The sequence below is a fragment of the Acomys minous genome (genome assembly GCF_964271855.1).
Source record: "Acomys minous genome assembly, chromosome: 17".
NCBI classification, from domain to species: domain Eukaryota; kingdom Metazoa; phylum Chordata; class Mammalia; order Rodentia; family Muridae; genus Acomys; species Acomys minous.
In genome coordinates, this window is record NC_140500.1 from 36756878 (window position 1) to 36782495 (window position 25618).

At 41.1% G+C, this 25618-nt stretch overlaps 1 protein-coding gene across 2 annotated transcripts in view; it reads left to right on the forward strand.

Annotated features, from left to right (window-relative positions):
• SUMF1 (sulfatase modifying factor 1) overlaps window positions 1-22250 on the forward strand; it is a 72132-nt gene extending 49882 nt beyond the window's left edge. Inside the window, exons 8-9 of one of the 2 annotated variants that reach the window (XM_084765482.1) lie at window positions 12401-12460; window positions 21225-22250. In XM_084765482.1, coding sequence (XP_084621608.1) covers window positions 12401-12460; window positions 21225-21335 — 171 coding nt within the window. In that variant the 3' untranslated portion in view covers window positions 21336-22250. The remainder of the gene's footprint in view (window positions 1-12400; window positions 12461-21224) is intronic. The other variant, XM_084765483.1, reaches the window with a different exon arrangement.
• Window positions 22251-25618: the final 3368 nt, after the last annotated feature.

Here is a 25618-nt window from a genome sequence, read left to right on the forward strand (position 1 = left end):
AGCCACCCACTAGTTGGATGGAGTGAGGCAAGTTTTAATGTACTTACACAGCTGCGGTGTGGGTCAGTGAAGAAACAGTAGTATGGGCCGATGGCTCAGAGGGTAAAGGCACTGCTACCAAGCCTGGCAGCCTGAGTTTGAGCTCTGTATTGTGGAAGGAAGGAAAGAACAGACTCCTGAAGTTTTTCCTCTGACATCCGTGTGTGCCCTGGAGGTGGGTCCCTTTAAATTTTTACTTCTACAAAAGCACAAAGTCAGTCTTGGTCTTAAGACACACTGCACAGAGAGTAGCAGCTCATAGATACATCTTTCGATGGGTGCCTTTACCGTCCCAAGGGGTTTCACTGCCTTGCTTACCTACACATGTGCACACAAACAATAAGCAAGTGTAATTGAAAAAGTGAAGAAATAGTCTTTTTCCCGTCTGTTAAGAGGTTTCCATGGTACTGTGAAGAAAATGTTTAGTTTAAGGCTGGTGTGTACTAAGCACTTCATAAATGCTAATTATAACTAGTGTTTTAAATATAATCAAAGTTTAAAAGAAATATTTGTAAGCTACAGGCATACACCTCACTATGAAATCTAATACATGGAATAGCTTTTTTTTTCCCCCCCGGACCCTTTTAGAGATGTGGAGAAGAGCTGTGCCATCTGCTAGCATGCAGTTATAAATAACACTTCTTCCGTGGACAGCCTCCACTTCGTACCCAGTAAAGGAAGTAAACGCCGCGTCTCATCAAGCAAGCAGAGAACTGGGTGCTTAGCATTCACCCACTTGCAGACTGTCCAAATAAAATCAGGGAAATCTTCAAGTAGTTCTGTGAAAATAATGTCTAAGGTAAACCACCATTTGCTATAAGCTAATTACCACGTTTCCCCTTAACTTGCTGATGAAGTACCATGCAGAGTACAGAAAGTTTTGTGAGAATATGTTACATCCCCAGAGAAACAGAAATCTTTATGCTTTTCACTTTAAGGGATGCTTAGACCCCTCCTTGATCTTACTTGCCGGACTAAGGGTTTCACAGTGTTATTCTGAGAAGTAGATGTGATTGACTCTGGAGCATGTCTTTAAGCCAGTGGAGCTGGTCCCCTGTGATGCTGGTGCCTTGGTTTTGGTTCAACTGGAAGTCACCTTTCTTTAAAATGTTTGCATTGTTTACAATGATTTCTTATTTTTCTCAATTGCTGCCTGTATATTATTATTATCATCATCATCATCATCATTATTATTATTACTATTAATTCATATTATATCCCAATTGTTATCCCTTCACTCTTATCTTTCCGATCCCACCCTCTCTCCCTCTTCTGCCCTATTCCCCTCCCTTAGACCTCTAATGGGGGGTGTCTTCCTCCCCTCCCCTCCCCCCCCCCACCTTCTGACCTCAGCCTATCAGGTCTCATCAGGATAGCCTGCATCCCCTTCTTCTATGTGCCTTCAAGGCCGTCCTGCCAAGGGGCAGTGATCAAATTGCTAGCGCCAGAGTTCTTGTAAGAGGCAGTTCTCACTCTCCGCCTCCTCCCCACCCGACGTGGAGAATGTGTTAGCGGTCCTTTGGCTACATTTGAACAGGAGGTCTAGGTTTTCTATATGCATTGTCCTGGTTAGTGCATCAGTTTGTGCAGCAGCCCCACCCCACCCCACCCCCGGTCCAAGTCCCTTGGCCTTGATGGTCTCCTTGTGGAGCTCTTGACCCCTCCTAGTCCTTCCATCCCCCAACTCTTCCATATAACTCTCAGTGCTCGGCCCAGAGTCCAGCTTTGAGTCCCTGTATCTGTCCTGATTCCCCTCTTGGTGGAGTCTCTCAGAGGACATCTATGTTGGGTTAATATCCACTTATAAGTGAGTATATACCATGTGTGTCTTTCTGGGTCTGGGTTACCTCACGCAGGAAGAAACTGATTTCTTTATACTTTCATGTGAATGGCACAGTGTCTCCCCACCTTTCCAAGCTTGAAGAAGCACCTAACACATTAAGAGCTGCAGTCCTCAGAGCTGTGTACTGCCTTTGTTAGGGGGAAAAGCAGTTTCCTTGGTACAGAAACCCATGGGACTTGTTTTCTCTCAGCAATGGCTGCCTCTATATTTAGGCTGACTGGATTTTAGCACTTATATATTCATATCTGTAATTTTATTTAAAATCACCTCTCACTCACTGCAGCATGCACGTATATGATGCTGGGTAGTTTGGAACATTAAACCATTTTCCTGGATCTGGCTGCACTTTTTTTCCTCTTCCTCCTCCCTGGAAGATATGGAGGAGAGTGGCTATGAAAATGAAAGCCTTTCCACGAGGCATTTTAAGGAAGATCGTAACTGCTTATCTCACATCCTTGGAAGAATGGATAGAAAGGTTCTCTGGAGCCAGGGAAACGACTTGGGGTGGTAAATGCGCCCACCTAAGTGTGTATCTACAAGCTCCTGGGGAATGGTTGTGAAGGCAGGACCTGAGAGGGTCCCTCTACAGCACTTGCATTTCACAAATGAGGGACCTCAAGATCAGAGAGATCAGACAGTAGACCCTGGTGGTCACAGGTCCTTTGCTGTGCTGGCTGCCCTAGGATGCCTTCTGTCTGGCTCATCCTGCAGATGTTTCTGTTTCCTTTCTGTCCGCAGTGTGTTTGAAGACCAAGACTGCCTTTGTGCTTTTGTAGCGAAAAGAATTTAAAGTGGTCCTTTCCATCTTTGGTTGTTTGTTTCTGATCTTCACTCCCTTTGTTTGCCAAGTCACAAATCACTAGCCAACAGTTATTTCTTGTGCATTTAAGTGACCATTAGTGGTCACCATGGAGTGAGCAAATGGCTGTTGACATCCGCAGCCTCAGATGCTGGGGAATGTCACGATGAAGTGGTAAGCCGAATGAAGCCTGTGCTGTCAGGTGCCTACCTTATCTAGCAGAAATAAAGGTAGAGTTTGCCACGAGGTGGGGCATGCTGGTATGTCTCATTGTTCCTGTCACTTGTCATAGCTGCCATCACTGCCTCTTCTTGCTTTTCCATTTTTCTTCTCTTCACCCTTTACACTTCTTCTTCTCCTTTTCCTCTTTTTTTTTTGTTTGCCTATGGGAGTCTTATTTTATATATATATATATATGTGTGTGTGTGTGTGTGTGTGTGTGTGTGTGTGTGTGTGTGTGTATGTGTGTGTGTGGCCACAAACTTGCTATGTAGTACAGGTTGGCTCCAAAATTGAAATGCTCCTGCTTCTGTCTCCTAAGTGCAGTTACTACAGACATGAGCCATCACACCTGGCTCTGATACCACTTCTGACATTAGATGTGTATATGTGGGTTTTCTCCTCATGTGAAGTGCATGCCATTTTACTCTACCAGTTCTCCAACAGCAGCTCATGAGTTCTTAAACCAACTGTAGCTCCTAGCGTTAGCACAGACCCCACAGATAAAGATCTTAGTCTTCTAAGGTTCAGACACTAGCCTGAAATAGGGTACCCAGGTGACTTAGGCTTTCCCTGGACCCTGGATATAGTGAGCCCTTCTCACTTATCCTCCAAAACAAACAAACAAAAACAGTGGGAAGGTGGGGGAGGTGAAGCTAGACAAAACCCTTTCACAAATGAACTCTAAATCACAATTCTTGAGTTATTGGTATTTTTCTGAAAGGAATCTGTAAAGGAACATTTATGGGCCTCATTTGGAACAGTTGAGTCATTTATTGTACAGCTATGATGCTATATGAGGTAGCCCACACCAAGCATGTAAGTAGTGGAGCCTGGCAGCCTGAGCTGGAACGCTCTGCCTGCTTGTGACCTTGGTAGGCTTCTCATTATTTTTCATCCTGAGTGCCCACCCACACCTCTCCTGGCAAAATTGTTAATAGTTTTTCTTTCATCTTTCAAACTTTTCTTTATTTAAACAATAAAGTATGTAGTTTCCTTATAATAGTGACAATACTAGAATCTGTTATAATAAATGACCATTATATGTATTTATTTAGGTACAGGATGTATGTGGCAAGTTTAAACCTCTAGGTTTATTTACATCAGCTTATTCTGTGAGTAGAATTAGTATGTTAATTACCATACTCTGTGCATGATTCTGGAAGTAAGAATTATAGTTCATTAGACAGTGGAGAGCCATCCATCGTGGTGTGAGCAACTTGAATGAAGTTTTGAGAATTCTTTTCCTGTTTGACCTAGCATGAGTAGATCTGATAGCATAAAGGAAGTGGCTGTTGTCATTCATTTCAAAAACAGGGTAATTTGCCACCACAGGATTCTATGGTTTTATAAAGAAAAAGAAGCTATCCGTTTGGTGTGTGTGTCTGATAGGCTGTTCTAATTTGATCTTCCCTCTACCTTTGTCCTTTTTTTGGCATCACCTTCCTTTTTCCTCTTTTAATGCAATAATTAAATCTAATTATGTGCCCTTTTTCTTTCTTTCTCTCTTTCTCCCTCCCTTCTTCCTTCCTTCCTTCCTTCCTTCCTTTTGTTTTGTTGTTTTGAAAGAGGGTCTCACTGTGCAGACCATGTGGTCCTCTAACTCACAGAGATCCTCTTGCCTCTGCCTCCCAATTGCTGGGATTAAAGGCGTTCACCACCATACCCAGCTTGCATACCTTTTTTCGTTGATCATTTCTTAGGGGATGAATAATATTTCACATAATTCAAAAAGCTTTATTTGAAGTAGTGTTTTATCTGCTTCCCCTTGAATCCTTTGTCATTTTCACTACTGTGCATAAAAGAGAATTATAGAGACATTTTACTTTGTACCTCGGGAAGAGATTCTGTGACACCTACAAGAGGGTTGATTGCTTAGAGATGAGATAAGTCTGAAGGTGCTATGGTGTTCTGATAGTGTGACTCTGCTATTCTACCACTCTGTGGCTCTCTACTTGCTACCTGGGATATGACACACATTGCAGCACTCTTGGGCTTCCAAGTTCCTTATCCCTAAAGTGATACTTCCTGCTTCCCTGGGTCATCATAGGGGATCATGTAATGAAGAAAAGGTTAGTGTACTTGCAGTGATTGTGATGTAGAACAATCAGCAGTCATCAGTTGTTTCCTGTTATGGAGTGTTTTAAAGCAGAGTGCCTTTGTTTAAGGGAGTAGGGGCTGATGTGATGGTCTACACCCGTTATCCCAGCTCGCCGAAAGATGAGACAGCCTGACCTACAACAATGAGACCTTGCCTAAAAAAAGGAGATGCCAGAGACTTCTTTTAGAAATGGTGAGCAGGGCTTGTGTCTTAGTCACTCTCATAATGTCTCTGATGCTGTGCTAGTATGCAGGCAATGGGATGACTTTTTGTTGTTGTTGTTGCTTGAATTTTGGGCTGCTGGAACCCTGCCCGTAGGAGTCCATGTCCTCTGCCAGTTGGAAGGCTTGCCTAGAAGTCAAGGGTGCCAGAGAATTCAGCTCTCAGTCAACCAGGGCAAGGGTAACTTAGCTCTTGTCACAGCTAGTGCACTTCTCAAGGTTGTAGAGCAGAGAATAAAATCTCTCCCTTTAATTTCAATTCCTCTGCATTTAAACTTCTAAGGAAGTCTTTGATGACCAGCATTTGAGGTTCTTGAAGACACAGTCTTTCTTTACATTTATCCTAGTTTAAACTTTTGTGTCTTTTGACTTTAAAAATGTTCTTATTTATAGAAAATTCCAAACATGCAGCAGTAGAAACAAATAATCTGTGGAGCTGCTGTGCTCTTTAGTAGTCGGCTTTATGAATTATCAGCCCACAACAAATCTGGTTGGCTTCATGTTTATTCCTTCTTGTCCCTAGTGATGTGTAGGAGACATAGAGGTCTGCTGGCCGTGGTGTTTGAAGAGACCACTGCAGTAATTACTTCAGATTTTGTATTTTACTGAAAATGGTTTAGGCTTCCTACTGACTTATGACTTACTCTGACTTTTATCATTTACTGTGTTTGGTTTTCTCTCAAAAACCAAAAAACCGTGGCTGGGTATGCACAGCTCCCAGCGTTTGGGATGCAGAGGCAGGCAGATCTCTATGAATCTGAGGCATCCTGGTCTAGATAGCAAGTTCCAGGGCAGCCAGGAACTAGGCTCAAAACAAGCAAATTCACAAACAAGAAAGCCCCCAGTTTTATCTTCGTATAATTGGCGTTGATATGCAATAAGATGCATGCATTTGAAGTATTCATTTTCATTGCGTTTGGTCATCAGCCATGAAATCATTCCAATCAGAATAGTTAATCTACAAGTCACCTCAGACTGGCACAGCCCCCAGCAATTTGTGATCCTCTTTCTAGCCTTAGATAAATGGAGTTGTATATTATGCATTTTTCCCTTTTGTCTGGCCTTTTTAAATAAAAACAATGCCAGCCTTTTATCTATTCTACGGATGTTATTGGGCTCCTAGCAGGTACCATTTTGGAAGCTGTAAAGGCCTGTTAGGAGGCTGTTGTAGTTGGTTCTGCTGAGAAATAATGAAGGCTTGAACTATAGAGGTTGCCATGGCGATGATGAGCTGCCATTCGTTAGAGCAATCCTTGGGAGGTAGAGCTAATTGGACTACTTAGATGTAGGGATGAAAGAGAGAGAGAGAGCAATCCAGATTATCTCCCAGGATTCAGAGATATTTTGAGATAGTCACAAAATTGCTGTTTAAATATTTTTTTAAAATAAAGAATAGCTTCCCTTGTCCAATTAAAAAATTATGAATTTCAGTTTTTCTTTCTGGTATTGGGATGTGATTTGAACTAGGCTAGTGGAAAGAGCTCAGTATGAAGAAGACAAATGTTTTTGGATTTGTTCACTATATGTTTATGTGACATTAACTTTGTTATCTTTGACTCACGGTTTCTGTGTTGGTTTTACTGTTGAAAAGTTCGGTTCAACTAAGTTTGATGCCATGATTAAGTCAAATTGTACTCTTTCATGCCAGCTGTGGAAATTTTTATTGTAGTATAAAACAGTCTACCTTTATTCCACAAGGGTTATTAACATGGCATGAATTTTCTTAGGACTCAGACAACTCCATTTGGGAATTGAGCATCAGACAAACTAGATCAAGTGGTCTCTGTGGGTTTGAATTTGAAGTTATACACTGCCAGGGCTATTAAGTTCATGAACACCTTTGGGGAAATCTGAGTTAGTTATAAATTAATAGTATGAAGTAGTAGCATCAGCATGACACAGATTGCCTGCCGTTTGTTTAATGCATCCCACACATTATCTCCTTCAGTCCCTGCATCAGTCCAGAGAAGCAGGAATGATTATTATCTGCTTTTTAAAGGAGGAGCCTGAGGTCTTAAAAGGCTTGTATAACTATCCCAAAGGCTCATTCAGTGTCAGAGGCAGGATTTGAACCCAGGTTGATTGAGACCATGTTTCTCATCCTGAGATAACATTTGAGGTAGATCTTGCATGCTAAGTAAGAGTTTAATGTGCAACTGGAACTAGGCAGAGAGAATAAATGTTCCTGCGAGGCTGGTGAGAATGGTATTGGTAAACAGGAAGAACACAGACAGGGCTTCTAGGCATCTATCTGGGCTAGGTGAGCAGATATTTCATAGAGAGACCCATGAAGCTATTTAAAAAATCTCTTTGAAATTTTGAATAGTTTCATGATTCCTCTCTTTATTTTCTTAGAGACAAAGGGCCAAGACTACAAGCATCTGGCTTGGCTAATGTCAAAGGCATTTTTAAATTTCAAACAGCTTGGATCATGCTCTCCACTGCTTCCACCTTTCCTGTTAAGCTCTGATTTTCATTGGATTAAAAGGAAAAGTCTGCAGTAATTGTAAACTGCCTAATCTCTCCTGCCCTGCCCACACTCTGCCAATGGCCTTAGGGCTGTCAGGCAGCATCTGAGGTACCACTGGAGTGCTCGCACATGCTTCATATTTGTACAAGTGACGTCTGCAATGCCATGGTTGATCTTTTCCTCAGAGGCTCATTCTTTCATTTTTTAAAAAAAATTATTTTTACTTCATTTTAAAAATTTTATTAGTATTTATCAATTATATACAATAATTGGTTTCATTATGACATTTATATACATATACATAAGTATCATTTTCACCCATTGCCCTCTTATCTCCATCTTCCTCCCAACTAGTCCTTACATTTTCATGTCTCTTGTGCAAGTGTGTGTGTGTGTGTGTGTGTGTGTGTGTGTGTGTGTGTGGTGTCCCAGTAAAGTTTCATTAGGGTTGCTTACTGGAGTATGAGTGAGGGGTTATTTGGAGGATTTTGGGCACCTTCTAGAAGCTCATTGTTATTTTCTGCTTTGGTGAGTGCACTGTGCTCTAAAGCGCCGGCTTGCTTGTTACAAGACAGTAAACACAGTAAAGATACATTAAAAAATTGAATGAACTATGTCTGAGTGTGTGCAGAAGGCCCTCAATATGCCAGAGAACTTTAGGCTTTACTGCACTGAATCCGCTCCTCGTTTTTACCACAGGAGAAGTAACTCATGAACGGCACCTTACAGCCTCACACCCTGCCTTTCAACATCTCAGTTCTTTCTTCTTCAAGTAATGTTACGAATAGTTCTCTAATGACTCTGCTTGGTGGCATCTTAGGTAAATGTAACTTTTAAGCTTCTTGTTTTGAAAATGTTGAGATATAAATGAAAACAGAGAATCCCATAGCTCAGACTCTGTGATTATTAATTCTGTCAATCATGATTGATTTGATCAGAGATGGAACCATGTGTGTTTGTGTGTCTGTGTACAGCTATATGTGTAAAATGAATTTATTACTGAGTTATCATACTGAGTAGCTATAATGCTGGTTTTTTATAATTAATTCCTTATATTCTCATACATATGCATACAGATTTATGAAATAGTGGTTTTCTTCAAGTGTAGTGTGGATACTTGAGATCTGTGAGAAAAGAAAGATGCATGTCTAATTGGGAAGAAGAAATCTGGCACTTAGAATTGTCACCTGAAGTTTATGCAGACACAATGAAGCTGCCAATCTTACTGCTTTCAACTCTGAAGATGGAGATTGCTATAGACAGGATGAGTGCCCTTCATCCCCGAGCACAGAGCACAGCTGGAGTCAGAGGCTGAAGGATGGATGGTCCAAGGGAGGCAGAAGCAGCTGTAGACCTGCTTGGTCTCCTTATGTCAGTAGTCTGAACATGAAACACTATAGCTCTTGTTTCTCTTTTGTCCTCCAGGCTTCCCAGTAGATGTCTCTTGTAGTTCACTTTAACTGGAAGGCAGAAGGAACAGAATTCTGGGAATAAAGTTGGGTGGAGCTGTGGTGACACATTGTGAAGCTTCTATTTCAGCAATTATCCAGACTAGTTTAAGCAAATACCTTTATATTATTTTAAAGGAAATTCCATGTACTATATGATTTTTTACTTAAAAATTTCAGTATATGTCTATAAAAGGTAGAAGTATTAGATAATACTTTTTGTCTTTAAAAAAATTTTAATTTATATAATTTATTCAGATTTTATCCTAGTTGTTATTCCCTTGCTTGTATCCTCCCATTCTCACCCTCCCTCCCTCTTCTGCCCTATTCCCCTCCCCTAGGCCTTTGACAGAAGGGGATCTCCTCCCTCACCATATGACCACAGCCTATCAGGTCTCATCAGGATAGCCTGCTTCACCTTTCTCTGTGTGCCACTGCACCTCCCCACCAAGGAGAAGTGATCAAATAGGGGGCACCAGAGTTCATGTCAGAGGCAGTCCCCCCGCTACCCCCACAACTGTGGAGAATGAGCTGTCCATTGGCTATATCTGAAAGGGGGTCTAGGTTTACTGCATGCATCCTTGGTTGGTGTAAGAGTTTGTGCAGGCTCCCCTGAGTCCAGATCTACTGGTTTTGATGGTCTAGATCATATTTTTACTTCTTTGAGGGGAGGCGCATCTTGAGGACTCTTCCTTGACCTGCTGTGAATTTTGATTAACATGATCTTGTCCAACTGAGCTGATACATGCAACAACCATGTCCTGTCCAGGGGTCAGCATGTTATGACTCTCCTCCTTATCTCCTAGCTCTTATGTTCTCTCTCCTCCTCTTCTATGACGTTTCCTTCCTGAGCCTTGGATGTCAGCAAGCTGATATAGATGATACATCCACAGAGTTATTCATACTATGAATTTTGACCAGCTATGAGTCATACATAAGAATCTTCTCTGACCAAAGATGAGAGCAACACAAATTCATTGGTATAAACATAAGTATCTAGAAGGCAGTGTGACGATGTGACCATTTAGCAAAAGAAAAACAGTCAGCTCCCCTGAAGGCCTACTGTGAAGTTCCTCCTGAGGAGTTGGGCTCATAGCCAAGCAGAATGTGGTTGGTTACTCCCGTAACCATCGTTCCACTGCTGTCATAATGGGCATGTCTTGCCAGCATGCCAGTATTGTAGCATCCCGGATTGTGGTATTCAGTATTGTAGCATCCAGTATTGTGGTATTCAGTATTGTAGCATCCAGTATTGTAGTATTCAGTATTGTAGCATCCCGGATTGTGGTATTCAGTATTATAGCATCCAGTATTGTAGTATTCAGTATTGTAGCATCCAGTATTGTAGTATTCAGTATTGTAGCATCCAGTATTGTAGTATTCAGTATTGTAGCATCCAGTATTGTAGTATTCAGTATTGTAACATTCAGTATTGTAGTATTCAGTATTGTAGCATCCAGTATTGTAGCATTCAGTATTGTAGCATCCAGTATTGTAGCATTCAGTATTGTAGCATCCTGGATTGTAGTATTCAGTATTGTAGCATCCAGCATTGTAGTATTCAGTATTGTATCACCACTAACCTATTTATTGTTTTGTTTGTTTATGTGTAGACACACCTGTGTCAGTATATAATAGGAAGTCAGAAGACAACTTGAAGGAGTCAGTTTTCTCCTTCTTCCATGTATGTCCTGTGGGTACTGGGAATTGAACTTGGGTCCTCTAGAGTATAGCCAGTGCTTTTAACTGCAGAGCTGTCTCTCCAGCCCTGCATGCCTTGCTTTTATACATCACTAAACTCATCCAGAGATTCTAATGCAATAGCTGTCCAATACTAAATGAAGAGAAAGCCATGCTTCTAGCCTTTATCTTCACTCATGGTTTTCCCATTTTCAGTATGCCAATTATAATCAGTATATCAATGTAGCTGAGTGTTTAGGGCCTTAAGAATACTCAGAATTTGAAAAGGAATTATGTAGAGTCAGTGAGTATGTGACAGTGTATAAATACCTTGTAAGAAGCCTGCCCTTCTATCCACCTTGATAACATGGGCGAGGCAGTGTGCTACCTCTGTTTGAGCATGGGGTGGGCATAGTCCTTTCAGCTATTGTCTTTTCTTTAATGGCCTTTGGCAAATATGTTTTAGCTAGAAAATAGGAAAACTAAACCAGGAGGAGGATTGTGGGGGCTTTTCTTATTTTCAGTAAACAGAGCAGATGGCTGTGTGATTAGTTGTCTTTTTGAACAACAAAGGAAAAACAAAACCATTCCCACCCCCACTCCCCAGCTCTGGCTTACGGGAATTTCTTGGCACATCTTACATGCCTTTTGGAGAAGGTACTTGATGTTGAGGCTTTCATCTTGGCAGTTGAAGCACCAGGATTTTCATCCCCGTTGCCCTTTTATCAGAACTTCTTTCTAGAAGAAACAGACTTACCTTTTGGCTGCTCTGTCTGGGTCTTTGTTCTTGTCACTGTTCCTTCTTGCCAACATTAGGCTCTCTCCAACTTCCTGCCCTTCTGGTTTCTAAGGGGAACTCAGGCAGAGTGCTTCAACGCACAGCTCCCGAAGCCAAGCCTTCATGTGAATCTTCATTCTGCCGCTTTTCCTTCCTCCAAAGCGGCTGTTGATGATACAAGAGTTGACACAAAAGACTTAGAGCAGTGTGCCGTGTTCCTAACAGGCACCGGGTCTAATTTATTTTGTAAGGAAAACACTGTTCTGCTTCTCAATTACATTGATAGTTACATGGGTGCATATAGTTTTTGAAACTATAAAGTAAATACTAGGTGATGTACAGAAGAATCATTAGCCAGCACCAGCATAACTCACCCTTTGTATAAGCCAGTGCTAAGAAGGGTAAATGTGAATATCAGGGTGATAAGATGCTGCCAAACAGTTTAGAGACACGTAGACAAAATAATAATAATGATGATGATGACGATAATAATAATAATAATAATAATAATAATAATAATAATAATAATAATAATAAATAAAAAACAACCCATAAAAGATGAATGCTTTCTGTCATCACAGTCTTCATGCAGTAGCAGGAATTTGACAGTTGTAGGACACAGGCTGTTGGATGTGTGGGATCATGGGTATTCAGAAGGCTGTGGTGTCCAGAACACAGAAACACATGTGGAGAATTTGGGTGGCCACAAGATGACTGCTTCTGTCAAAATGGACTCCTTTTCACTCTGTGAGGAGCAGGCATGTTGTCCTGACTAACAAACGATTTTTCTCTTCATCCTTAGAAAGGCCCCTCTTCTGGAAAAGACCGTGTGAAGAAAGGTGGATCCTACATGTGCCATAAGGTCGGTCATGCCACTAAACTCTGTTGAGGTATTCTTGTGGGTCATAAATTCACTATAACACACTGCCCCCCAAGTGGTCTACTCATTTTTGCTAATATAAACCCTTTTCCAGCCAAACGAGAAAAAGACAGGAGAGCCTTCAACTTACTAAGAGTCATGAGGGTGAGCAGCAGGAGAAGCAGAGCGTGTGACTCAGTTGCACACTGCCGGCCAGGTCATCTGCCGGCTCTTGTTCTGATGAGAGGCTTCTCTTGGCCTCTACCTCTTCTCATGCTTAAGTCTAGGACCACACCCTTAATTTCAGATGTCTGTACATTTTTGAGTGTGTAAAAATGTGAGTTGAAAATCAAGCTCAAATTATAAGTGGAGGGTAGTTTGTGATTTACCAAAATGGAAGCACCCAAATGTGCATTTTTGCTCCGTGAGCTATGATTTCAGTGTCCAAACTGGCAATTCTTGGTTAGTCTGAGTGATCGGTGCCTCACAAGCAACCTTCATAAGGAATTTGGAAATGGAACCTGACCATTTCCCTTTTCTCCTTGAGTCATGTATTTTTACTGCCTTCAGCGTTCAGCTTCTGTCTTCTGACTGAGAAGCATTTTGCAGTTTATTATTACCAAGAATCTTTGCGTGGTAATTTACTCAGTCCTGGCAAGTCCTAGAGACTCAAACCGTCTATAGTGACTCCTAATGTAAATTACAAATTTTGTAATAGAGATATTAGCAATCTTGTTCCTAAAACAGTAGCCCTCAAACATTATTTTACTTCAGAATCATCTGAGATTACATAAATATATGTGTGTATATATACACACATATATGCATATATATGTATATATCAAATTTAATCAGATGGCATAAGTTAAAAGCCAGGTTTCAAAGCTCTGTAGCTATTGAAAACATATAGCAAAGTTAGCTAGTTTGTTTATATCCTGGTCACAGCCCCATCCCTCCTTACCTTCCAGTCTCATCTTCCTTCCCTCTCCCCCTCCCCCTCCCTTAGTCCTCAGAATAAAAGGACCTCCCCTTCCCATCCATCCCAGCTCATCATGTTTTATCAGTACTAAGTGTATCCTCTTCCCCGTAGCCTGGCAAGGCCATCCTGCCAGGGGGAAGTGATGGAAAAGCCGGCAAGAGAGTCCATGTTCAGAGACAGCCCACTCCCCTTACTAGGGGACCTACATGAAGCCTGAGCTGCCCGTCAGCTCCATTTTTGTAGAGGACCTACATCCAGTGCATGCAGGGTCCTTTGTTGGTGCTTCAGTCCTAGCAGGCTCCTCTGCGCCATGGTTAGTTGGCTCTGTTGGTCTTCTTGTGGAGCTCCTGTCACGGCCAGGTCCTTTTCTCCTTCCCCCCACTTTTCCACAAGACTCCTGACATATTGCGCAATGTTTGGCTGTGAATCTCAGCTGCTGGGTAGAGCCTCTCAGAGGACAACTCTGCTAGGTTCCTGTCTGCAAGCACAGCAGAGAAACTATCGTTAATAGTGTCAGGGTCTCTCCCATGGGCTGGGTCTTGGGTTGGGCCAGGCATTGGTTAGACATTCCTTCACTCTCTGCTCTATTTACTCCATCTTTATCCCTGCACATCTTGTAGGCAGGTAAATTTTGGGTCAAAGTTTTTGCGTGTGGGTTCGTGTTCCCCTCCCTCTACTAGCAGACTTGTTTAGTTAGAGGGTGTCCTCTTCAGTCTCTTTGGCCCCTGCTACTAGGAGTCTCTGCTAGAGTCTCTCTCATAGCTACCCTTACTTAGGTCTCCAGCTTTGATAATGGCCTCAAGAAACTGTAGCTGATGACATACATGCATGAGTTTGTTGGCGTGCGTTCTCTATACATTTCTTAGTGTAGAATCTTTGGCCCTGTGATTCAGGTGGGAAGTTCATTCAGTTCAACTCATTTCTTGCTTCAACCTACGTTAAACCGGACATGTTGGCTCATAGCTTTAATTTCATCACTCAGGAGGCAGAGGTATATGGAGCTCTGTGAATTCAAGGTCAGCCAAGGCTACACAGTGAGACTCTCTTTTTAAAAAAATGAATAAAAAGGACAACAAATCTACATTGGTAATAAGATTTAGATATATTTGACTTTATGGATTAATTAATTAGTTAATTAATTAATTGTGTCAGGGTCTTGGTATGCTGGCCAGGATGGTCTTCAACTCTTGAAGTAAAGTATTCTTTCTGCCTTAATCCCCTAATAAGTGGGACTGTGGATATGTTCTACCTTGTGTAGCTCATGTCTCATCCTATTTGCTTGTTTTTCTTTTTTTCTTTTTCTTTTCTTTTCTTTTTTTTGAGACAGAGTCTCACTATCTATCTCTTGCTGATCTGGAACTTACAACATAGACCAAGCTGTCCTTGAACTCACAAAGATTTCTGCCTTCCAGATGCTGATTTTAAAAGTCTGTGCCATCATGCCTAACCTTCATGTCTCATTCTTGATCATAAGAAATAACAAAGAAATTGGTCTAGTGACATTTGAAAGAGCAATGGGAAGTCCTGGGTTCTGCTACAGGCTTCCCTAGAATGATTTTATTCAATATGAGATATTGATACCTTTTTATCTGAGAAATGTTTCCTCTTATGAAACCATATTTCTGTTTCATTGAGTTCAAGGCCTCCAGGCTGGTAAGTCATTATCTTAAGTAGATTGTTTCCTGATCTAAGAGCACATTCTTAGGACAGATACTGAGATCACTTTTACAAAGTAATTAGCCATTTTGATGAAATCAGGCTAAAACATGTCCCTCCTTCTACTCCTTTTCTTAATTAATAGAATGACCCATTTTTTCAACCACCCAAAGACCTCACTTCCTTTAAGAACCACTTTTGATTCTAAAAATAGAGTTAGAAAAATATAAAGAACAACCAGAACATTCATAACCAGGACATGTGCTCTTTAATTGTGTCTCTATTAGTGACCCATTATTGAAATCTAAGAGAACTACTTATTAATACATATTTCTGAGTGAATGGATGTGCTTAAGTAGAATGATAAAGATGAACTGACTCTTTGCAAGTGATGGGCCTGACCTCTCAACACTGTGTGTGTATGTGTGTGTGTGTGTGTGTGTGTGTGTGTGTGTGTGAGTGTGTGTATAAGGATCAAACCCAGGAGCTTGCACACACTAGGGAAGTGCTCTACCACCAAATGGTGTCCCCATCCCCTCATCACTTTTATGTTTGGGCATTTTGTTTTGTTTTGTTTTGTTGTTTTTGTTTTTGTTTTTTATTCAGTTCTTCATAGCTCTTTTGGGTAGTAGAAGGCCTTGGAAACTGCTGTGGTCCAATAGTGACCGTTTTTGTGGTTGTTGATTTTTTAAAATTAATTTTTATATCTTTTATATATACATTTACATTATTAAATCCATATAAAATAGACTACATACAGCAAAAGAACCACAGAACATTCAGCAATTACATTCATGTTGCCTTCATAGTGTTTTGGCAGTTTGTATTTGACAACCTTGAAGAAAACATTTTCCTATCTCGGTGAGTCTAAAATTCTGAATGTAACTCAATATCTATTATATTTATCATATATCTACTTAAAACATCTATCTAGACCTAAAGACATCTTAATCTCTAAATGACTAGGCTTAATTGTAAAACTCAACTATTTGGTCTTCAACCTCAGCAGAGACTTGAAAAGGAGTAAAATTAATTACCTGAGTAAACAGGGAGTACAGGTTAGCAGCACTAATTTAATAATAATTTTTAAAAAATGACCAAGACAGTTTGCTGCCTGAACAGTCACCCATATCTCTCTAAAACATTGGAGCATCATCTTCAGCCTTCTTGCCCAAAATATCTGACAGACATATTTGTGAGGCAGGAACTATTAAGGACTTGCTTACCCTGTCTTGGCAGAGTTTGGCCATTGACTCTGCCTGGATCCAAGCTTGCCAAACTTTAGGCAGAATTCTGTCAGTGGTCGAAAGGAGGACATTTTGTCCAGTGGCTAATTTGCCACGTTTGAAGCCATCTCCATGAGGAGGTTCATTGATGTTTATCATCTTTGAGGTAGGTTGGATGTTGCCAGGAGTTAACTTGTCTTGTTGTCAAAGAATTATTAAAACAATATAAACATCTTTAAATGCCATATTCTGTAGGACTCTGAGGTTTTTGAAGACCTTATCTAACTATTTTACCTTATCTGTCTATAGAATTTTTTAAAAAGCTTTGCATAAAATTTAAAAACAAATAAAATGGTAAAGATGACAATAAAAACCAAATGCCTTATGTGCTAGAGAAAACTATTAGGTGGTATTCTGCCATGAGTTTTTATGTACTTTAATATATATATTAAATTTAATTATTTTGAATTATCAAGGTTTTCAGTTGTACTCACAATAAAAATCTTACATGTCACTGATTTTTTTTCCTAGTCTCTGGTGTCATCAATGCAGAATCCTTTTCAACAGTGTTCTGAGCAGACACTAAAAATTCATAAGAACTGTTGCAGCCTGGCTTTACCAGCATATAGAATAATCCACCCAATGAAAACTGCAGTCCTGTGCCGTATCACCCCAGCTGCCTTTCAATGTGTTGGTTTATATGGCTAATTACCCTTTCCCCTCTCTCTGCATAGCACAAGTATATGCATAGCTGGAAGCTGTAGGAGGTACCCTCTTCTCCCCACATGCAGCCCTGAATCTCAGGGGCCTGTACAAAGCTGGACAGTGCTGCTCTTGTTTCTGTGAGGTTGAAATCAGCCAAGCAAGGTTCAGTGACCAGCAGTGTAATTCCCCTAAGCATAGCATTTACAGTGCTTCCTCTATGCCGCTTGTTTGTTGTTGCTGTTCTTGTTGTTGTTGTGGAGGGCTTTGTTTTGGTGTGTGTCATTCAGTTTTTTTGTGGTGCTAGGGATTGAATTCAGGCCTTGCTCATACTAGGCATGCGCTCCAACACTGAGCTCAGTCTCCAAGGCAAGATGGAGCGTTCTTATGTACTTCTATGGACAGCTTCATTGATCGCCGAGGACAGATCCTGCATGGCTTTGCCTAAGGTTGAGTAGCCACTGAGCTTGGGGTTTTACCCTTGCTCACCAAAAGATAAGCAAAATCATACAATTTTCATTTGTGCTTCATCCAAACTCCTCAGACCGGGAGACGGAGGTGTGATTCCATCTATCTGCTCACATTTCTTGCTTTTTTATATTAGCCATCTTTGACTAATTTTCCCTGGATTTCCAGTGTTCCAATTCTTTAGGCAGCTCACTTCCCTCTCAGAGAAGCTTTTCCAAACCACCCTATAAAAATCAGCCACTTTTGTTTTTAGTCCTTTCTCTTCATTTTTCCTTTCTTCAGAGATGACCACTGGCAGAAGCAGTCTTGAATTTTTTAGCCTGTTTGCAGTGTGACTGATCCCTTTGAATGTCAGCTCTCTGATAGCAGGTTCCTTGCTCGTGTGCTCTGATTGCATTCCTCGTGCCTAAAGTTGCATCTGTCATATTGCAAATGCTCATATATTTACAGTGTAACCTTGCTATGATGTGATCGGCCTGTGAATGGTCTGGCTGTTCTCATGCCTAATTTTTTCCCATTTTGTGCTTCTGATACCACTGTTTAGCCATGTAATCTACCTGCCATCCTCCTTTATAAATTGCGGCTACTTGGGGTGTACCCCATGGGCCGAAGCAGCACCCAAAGCTTGTTAGAAATGGACCCTGAGTACCACACGAGCCCCATGAAAGCAGCATTCCTGGGTGTATTAGCCTAGGAATGTATATTTGGGCAACGTCTCCAGTCTTTCCTCCCACTCCCACTGCCGTGTGTGTGTGTGTGTGTGTGTGTGTGTGTGTGTGTGTGTCTGTCTGTCTGTCTGTCTGTCTGTCTGTCTGTCTGTCTACAACTGTTTTTAGTAACTATCTTGTTATGAGAAAAATACCCTTACTTACGCAACCTAAGGGCCAGTGAGAAGACTCAGTGGGTGGAAGGACTGGTGACTGTCATTGCATCACTGGAGTGTGCAATATACAATCTGAACACATAACTTAAAAGCAACTTCTGGAAGAAGAGGTTTATTTTGGCTAATGGTCCCAGGGTACAGTCTTTCATGACATCATCACAACTGCACTCAGAGAACCACTGCCATAACTAGCCTTTTCGACAGACATTGGTATTCTGCAGGGGACCCAAATGACTAGCCTCCCTTCTTTAAGTCAGCTCAAGGCTGTTTTGTAACTGTTTGGTGTGTGGTCCTTGTTTCCTCACCTGCCTGCAGTCTCCAACCTGCCTGGACAGGACCATACCTAGACCTGGATATGTTCTCTTGTTGTGTACAATCAGGAAATGAAGGGCTTGCTTGTTTTCATTGTGTGTGGTCCCATCGTGGGATAAGACTGCCAGAGCCATCAGTGTGCTTCCCGCTGAGTTTGACCTTTGCTGCAGCATGGAGTTCACTGCAGTGCGTGGTTTCATAGAGGCTCTAAGTTACCTGAGCTTGATTCTAGAAATATCAGAGCTCTGCATTTTACAGCAGCCTAATGACTGCTCTGGCTTCTGCTGTGTCTCCTTACACACTTCTTACCAGACATTTCAGAGCCTCTGTTCATGTGGATCACACAGATGCAGGAGCATCACCTTATTATTATTTCAAGCACATTTGAAATTCACCTCCCGTCTGTCTACCTGATGAGAATTGGTAATACATTCTGTTCCTCACTGTCCACAAGGAAAATTGGTTGCTATTGTTTTATTATCTATAGAAGATAGAGCATTATGTCTTCCTTTTTAATGCACCAGAGAATTTCCATGTCAGCTTCAGAGATAATTTTTATGGAAATTAGAAGCATCTGACTTTTTTTTGTGAAAGAAAAATAATAGGAATAAAAAGTGTCTTGCATGCTGACCTATTTTTTTCCCTTCCCACAAATTATCTCTTCTGTGTGAGTTACCAACCTATTCTACATTATTCTTTTTGAAATTTCTTTTACCAGCTGGTAGGTACTTGGGTTCAGTGGGCCAAGCATCCATGGTGACTAGTTTGTTTTTATTCCCTGTTCTTTTGAATCAGAGAATGAACCTCACAAGAGTTCCGTGCATGGTTATTTTGGAATCTTGCAGCTTTCATAATGCCATGTCAAATAGTCTGTAGCCACAGATACATGTCCTGTATGTTTCTGTGAGAGTGTGTTGGTGATGGGGAAGAAGACATGAGGTGAATGTTACCCTTTGCATCAGGAGTGTGGACTCTTGCTAAGAAAGGAACTGTGTTGGAGGTTGGTCTGATGTATTTTGATGCTAATTACTGCTTGCTGTCTCTGCCCCACCTGTCCTTGTCTAAGAGCCTAACCTATTTGACCAATAAAAGGCCATCACACCTGGGCAGGGCAAATGGGATAGGCGTGGCTAAGGCTCCAGGGCTGGGGAGACTGAGAGATTGTTGGGAGGAGAGGGACCCGAGGAGAGCAGAAGAGGAGGCTGCCGCATCATGGGTTAGGTGGAGGAGAAGTATATGGCTGGTGTGGATGGAGGATTTGGCCCAGATGAACATTAGCAAGTATATGGGATCATGGATGGGAAGTAGCTTGATAGAAATTATTAGAGCCAGATGGCATGGGATTGGGACAGCTATCCCATACCTGCCCCACTATGGGAAGTATTTAGGGGATTAATATCAGCCCTACCACAGGTTAACTAAGGCTATTTTAAAATATAACAGGTGTTTGTATCTTGATTGATTGCTAGCAGGTTAGAAAATACTGTCATAATAATAATTATAGGCCTGATAATAAACATTATTAGGCCACACTGGCAAATTAACTGCAACAAATTGGCACCCAGTGTGGGGCTTGAACCCATGACCATGAGATAAAGAGTCTCTTGCTCTGCCAACACCATACTATAGTTCATCCAAAGTGGAATCCTGCTTCCTTTAATGACTATGTCACCTTCTGTAACGTGTTTGATTTCCCTTGGCTCTTACAATCAAAAGTTCCTGCTACCCTGCCTACTGTGTCCTAGGTAATCAATGTCCATGTTTGTGTGATCACTTATACTCTGCTCTTTCACAACTGGACAGAATGAAATAAACCATACTCCAGCATGTATATCTTTATTATTACTGCAATTTAAAAATCTCGTGGTATTGGGAAGAAAGTGGTTTTTCAGTTGCTTTTTTTATATTTTAAGTTCCTCTGCTGACTTGAAATTTTGCCGGTCTGTTTAATATATTCCATTATACTTGATGCTGTTATTAATCTTTTTATTACCACCTATCTCTATTGTTAGAATGTCAAAAATTGATGTAATAAGCCAAAAATTAGAAGCTTTGCTTTCAAGGATAATGATTGTGAGTGTATGTGTGTTTTAATCTTGTGCATATTTTAGTCTTTTTTTTTCCCTTAACACATGATTATATAGATTAGATCATACTATATGTATAGCTCCATATTCTGGCTCTTTATTTAACACTATGGGAATTTTGTGTTTTCATATATTATATAAAAATGTAATTCTTAGTGGCTGCTGAGTGTACAATCACATAGTTAACCATGGGAGGTTACAGTTTGCTCTTTATGGTGTTGTAAGCAGTGGTGGCCTTTCTGCTGTATGGTAAAAGATAATTGCTGGTTGATTCTTTAATGTGCTGCCCTTTGCCATGCATACATCACATCAAGTGTCTATGAAGACAGTTCAGGGGCTTCCTGCCTTCAGGTAGCTGTGACTTCTCTGTACCAGGTACTTTTGTGGGGCTATATCTGCCTTAAGCCTTAAGCCATGGATTCCAGGATCTCTTACAGCATCTTATCTCTTGTAGTCCTATTGCTATAGGTACCGCTGTGCAGCTCGAAGCCAGAACACACCGGATAGCTCTGCATCCAACCTGGGATTCCGTTGTGCAGCAGACCACCTGCCCACTGCAGACTGACAGCCACAAGGAGCCTTTCCAGATCCAAGAAGTTGTTTCTAACTTGCAGCTGGCTTCCCCCTGAACTCGGAACTGATCTTGTATTAAGTATCTCACCGGAAGAGAGTTATGTATCTGCCCAGTGGCCAAAGGAACTGTCTCGTGTGACCAAATTCCTGACACGTGTCAGTGCTTGTGCTTTAGCGTGTGGTGCATCTTTGGGGATCATCGCCATCTTTTACTTTGAGAGCCTTTTGAAGAGGAAAGAGAGAGCCGAGAACCATGGAGGCCGTGCCTTCATCTACCTGGGCCTCTGCTCCCTCATCAAATGACGGGATGACAACATGACCTCTGAGGCTCTCTCCAGCTCGCAGATTCTATGTGCACTAGTGGAGTGTATTGTGATTGCATAGTGAGAATATATGACAGATTATTTTTTAGCTATTTTTTTGCCATGTGTGAATCTTGGGTAATGCTAATCATAGAAGGTGAGAGTTCTCTTATGTATTATTTTCAGAAAAGGGTGGGGTTTGAGTCTTTTATATTCATACTGCACTTTGTTCTTTCAAGGAAATCAGTGTCTTTTACATTGTTGTGACAAATCTCATATAGGCCAGTGAAGAGACACTCATGTTTGGAGTTCTGAACACACATGATGTCTGTGGAGTGACTCTACTGTCCTTTATTTTTAACATTAAGTGCCTTTGGCTCAGAGGGAGAGTTTGAAGCCCTGTTTCCCCTTCACCCGCAAGCCTTCAGAGAATGTGAAATGTGTGCTAATTAGGGAAAGCATTGAGTTTTAGGTACAGGGGGTAAAGAATCAGGGCCTTGAATAGACCGCATTCAGGGTATCCAGTATATTATCCTTGTCAGCTTTGAGATATCAGATGCTTTGACCCATGCACTTTGTCAAATAAACTGGTACCTCCCAAGTCAGACTCTCGTTCTCAGTTCCTCCTTTGTGTTTTTCCTCAAAAACATCATTTTGTGATGCTTGTGTGTTTTGTTTGCTAGAAAATATTTTTTTTTACATGCAGAAGCTAGTTCACAAATTTGATGCACATGTAGCTTGCAGCAATTTTTATTCTCTAAAGCAAGGACGGTCTGGCAGGAACCCTGTTACAGCCTTGGAACTTCTTGTCACAGTAGCTGATACAAAGTCAAAGGGCATCGCCTTGGTGAGCAGATGCTTCCCATGCCAGGAAAGCACTTTTAGAGGGAAGGCTTTCCACACAGGATCCCTGATTTCTGAGTTCCTAAGCCGTTTTTAGCACAGCAGTTGAAGCAAAAGCTTGTCTTTATGTTAGCTGCTCAAAGTGTCAGTCAGGTAATATTCACAAGTGACTAGTGAACGCTGAATTTCTATTATTACCTTTTTACTTAAAAATTATATTTGCGTCTGAGCATAGGTGTACTTGTGCATGCACAAAGGTCGGAAGACAACTTGTGGGAATCTGTTGTCTTCCACCACCATGGATCCTAGGACTCAAACTCAAATCATCAGGCTTGGTGGCAAGCACCTTTATTCCCAGACTTGTGTTATTGAGACAGGGTCTTACTCTGTAGCCTGTCCTGGTCTGAAGTTCACGAGGTTGACTTCGAACTTTCTGTCCTGCCTCAGCTTCCCAAGTACTAGGGTTATTGCCGTGTACATCTGACAGTGACTGTGTATTTATACAACCTCTTTGCAAAGTGGTCGTGCTGCTTGTATCTGTAGTCACATTTATGATCACTTTGTGAATATAAACTGTTTCTCTAAAAACTCCTAAGTGATGATTAATCCCACTCAAGAGGGAGCCTAACATTTGTCGGAAGTAGCTTATGTAGGAAATGAGGTTTTTATTTTTAGCATCACCACTACTCCTGGGCAGTTTTTGTTTTTACTTATTACCTCCCACCTGTGTGCATGTGCACATACACCTGTCTGTTTTACATCATTAGAGTGTATATTTTTTGGTCTTTTCTCCTGTTAATTGATGTTATGTATCATAAACATTCTTGAGTGGTTTTGGGCAGTCTTCAGAACTTTATTTTTAGCAGCAGCATGATATTGGTGAACATTTAAACAAAATCTTAGCATGTTTTAGGATTTAAGAATCACCTGTGTAAGTTAGTATAATATACTATCATAATATTACATGCTGACATATGCACAGGCAGTCAGAATGAAGGAACAACAGTTTTACATTTCAGTACCATCAGTGTGATTCTGAAGGTGGTTGTTACTTGTCCTTGGACCTGCTGGCTGCCCTTAAGCTAAGGGAGTCATCATGGCCACAGAAGCATGTAAAGGAAGAGGCTGTCCACGTCATGGAGGGCAGGTATAACCTGTACAGAAGCACCTCTACTCACTTCCTTCCTTCATCTAAGTCCCACCTCCTAAAATGTCAGCAACTTTTCAAAATAGAACCACCAGCTAAAGTATTCAACACCCAAGCCTGGGTGGGACACTGCATAGTCAAACCATTATCACCGAAAGCTTTTATTCCCTACAAAAGTGTACACACACACACACACACACACACACACACACACACACACACCTCACATAAGAAAAAAATTTGTAGATCAAGGCAGACGATTTAGGAAACTCTCACAGCAATGCCTGTGAAATAGGCATTTTAAAGAAACCAGGACTCTAATGAGGCACCTACTGCCATCTGTAACTATAGTAACAGCTCTTCAGGCTTTTGTCTCTCTAACCCCTGACACTTGCTCTCCCTTCTTTAGGCATGTGCTTCTAATGGAGATGGTTCCCATCAAATGTCCATCTTGGATCCAGGAACTCGACTCATCCTCAATTGTGTCTTCTGAAGCAGTGTCTTTGCAGTTTCTTAGCTGCATTTTCTGCTCTTAGGAGGGCTTAACATAGTAGGAAGTGTAACAGTTTCCTGCACTACCAGCTAGACAATTCCTTCCACTAAGGAAGGGCCCCTCCAAAGAACTTTGAGTTGCTCTTTCTTTGTTTTTTGAAGGACTTCATAAATTGATTGATAAGGTTTTCTCTTGTATTGGAAGGAAATTTGTGCCTGCTTATTTCGGAAATTGTTACAACTCATACACAGCCCACTGCAACTTCCCCCGTCCTATTCTTCCTGCTTATTAATCAGTTGGTCATTTTTGCATTAAATAAATACTGTAGCAGAGAGATCACTTGTCAGACGGGCCAGTTCCAATGCGGACAACAGGTTTTTATTGATTTTCTCCTTTAGTAGCCCTTATTTTGGATTGCTTTGTAAAAGTTGTTTCTTGTCCCCATTGATGCATAAAGGGAATTATCCATAAAGGGAATTGGGGTGTTTTGAAAAATCTGTTCTGGCTTCACATTTCTGATAGTCTTCCTTTATTTTCAAGGTATGTTATACATATTAGTTGAGTGGGAAGTGGGCATATCTTATTTCCCAAAGCCTTGAAAACATGTGAAGAAATTCTTCATTTTGAAATTTGCCCTATTTGAGTTCAGAAAGTTCAAGAGATTAATACCAAGGGTAGAAATGGCCAAGGTGGTGGTGACAACCAAGAGTGACACTTCCTTCTTGTAAAACATTGAATTGCAAATTGGTTGCAAACTTCACATGGCTCATCCTAGTTTAAAATGTGATATAGCTCTGTAGTAATGCAGTTTTTTCCCCCTCCTGGGTCCCACCACTTTTGGACAAAGCATTTCAGTTGTCCAATGAAATGAAAGGTACTATTTATTTCAGTAGGTTTTGATTAGGGCGATGTGGTGAAATGGTGATTCCAAAATAGTGTCAGAGTAGGCCATTTCTGTTGCCATGGCTGCCCTTATAACTGAATTATTGACATAAAATAATGGCCTTTAACCATGAGAATCCCAGAGTTCTCTCTCTCCCTTGCAGTCATGTTTACTAAAGAAATCATCTTTATCTTCAGTTTTCCAGTTACACTTAGAATTTTTCCCATGAAGTTAAATCTTTAGCTGACTTAGAAAAGGGAATAATTTGGTAACAAACATCATTTGCTTTCTGTTATGAAACTTTGAGAATTTTATAATAGGAACTCTTACAGGGGAATTTTATTTTAATTTAAATTTTTTTCATTTTGATATGATGCTATACACACATCTCTTCTTCCTCCTCCTCCTCTTTCTCTTTCCCATGGACAGTTACCTTAACCAGTATTCACACAAGAGGATTAACCTGTAGGCTGGCTGTCAGAAAAAGGAATTATAGTAGTGTGGGGAGGGGTGGGGTAAGGAGTGGGCAATAAAACAACAAACGTGTGTGTGTGTGTGTGTGTGTGTGTGTGTGTGTGTGTGTATTTTTGCGTTACAACACACACAG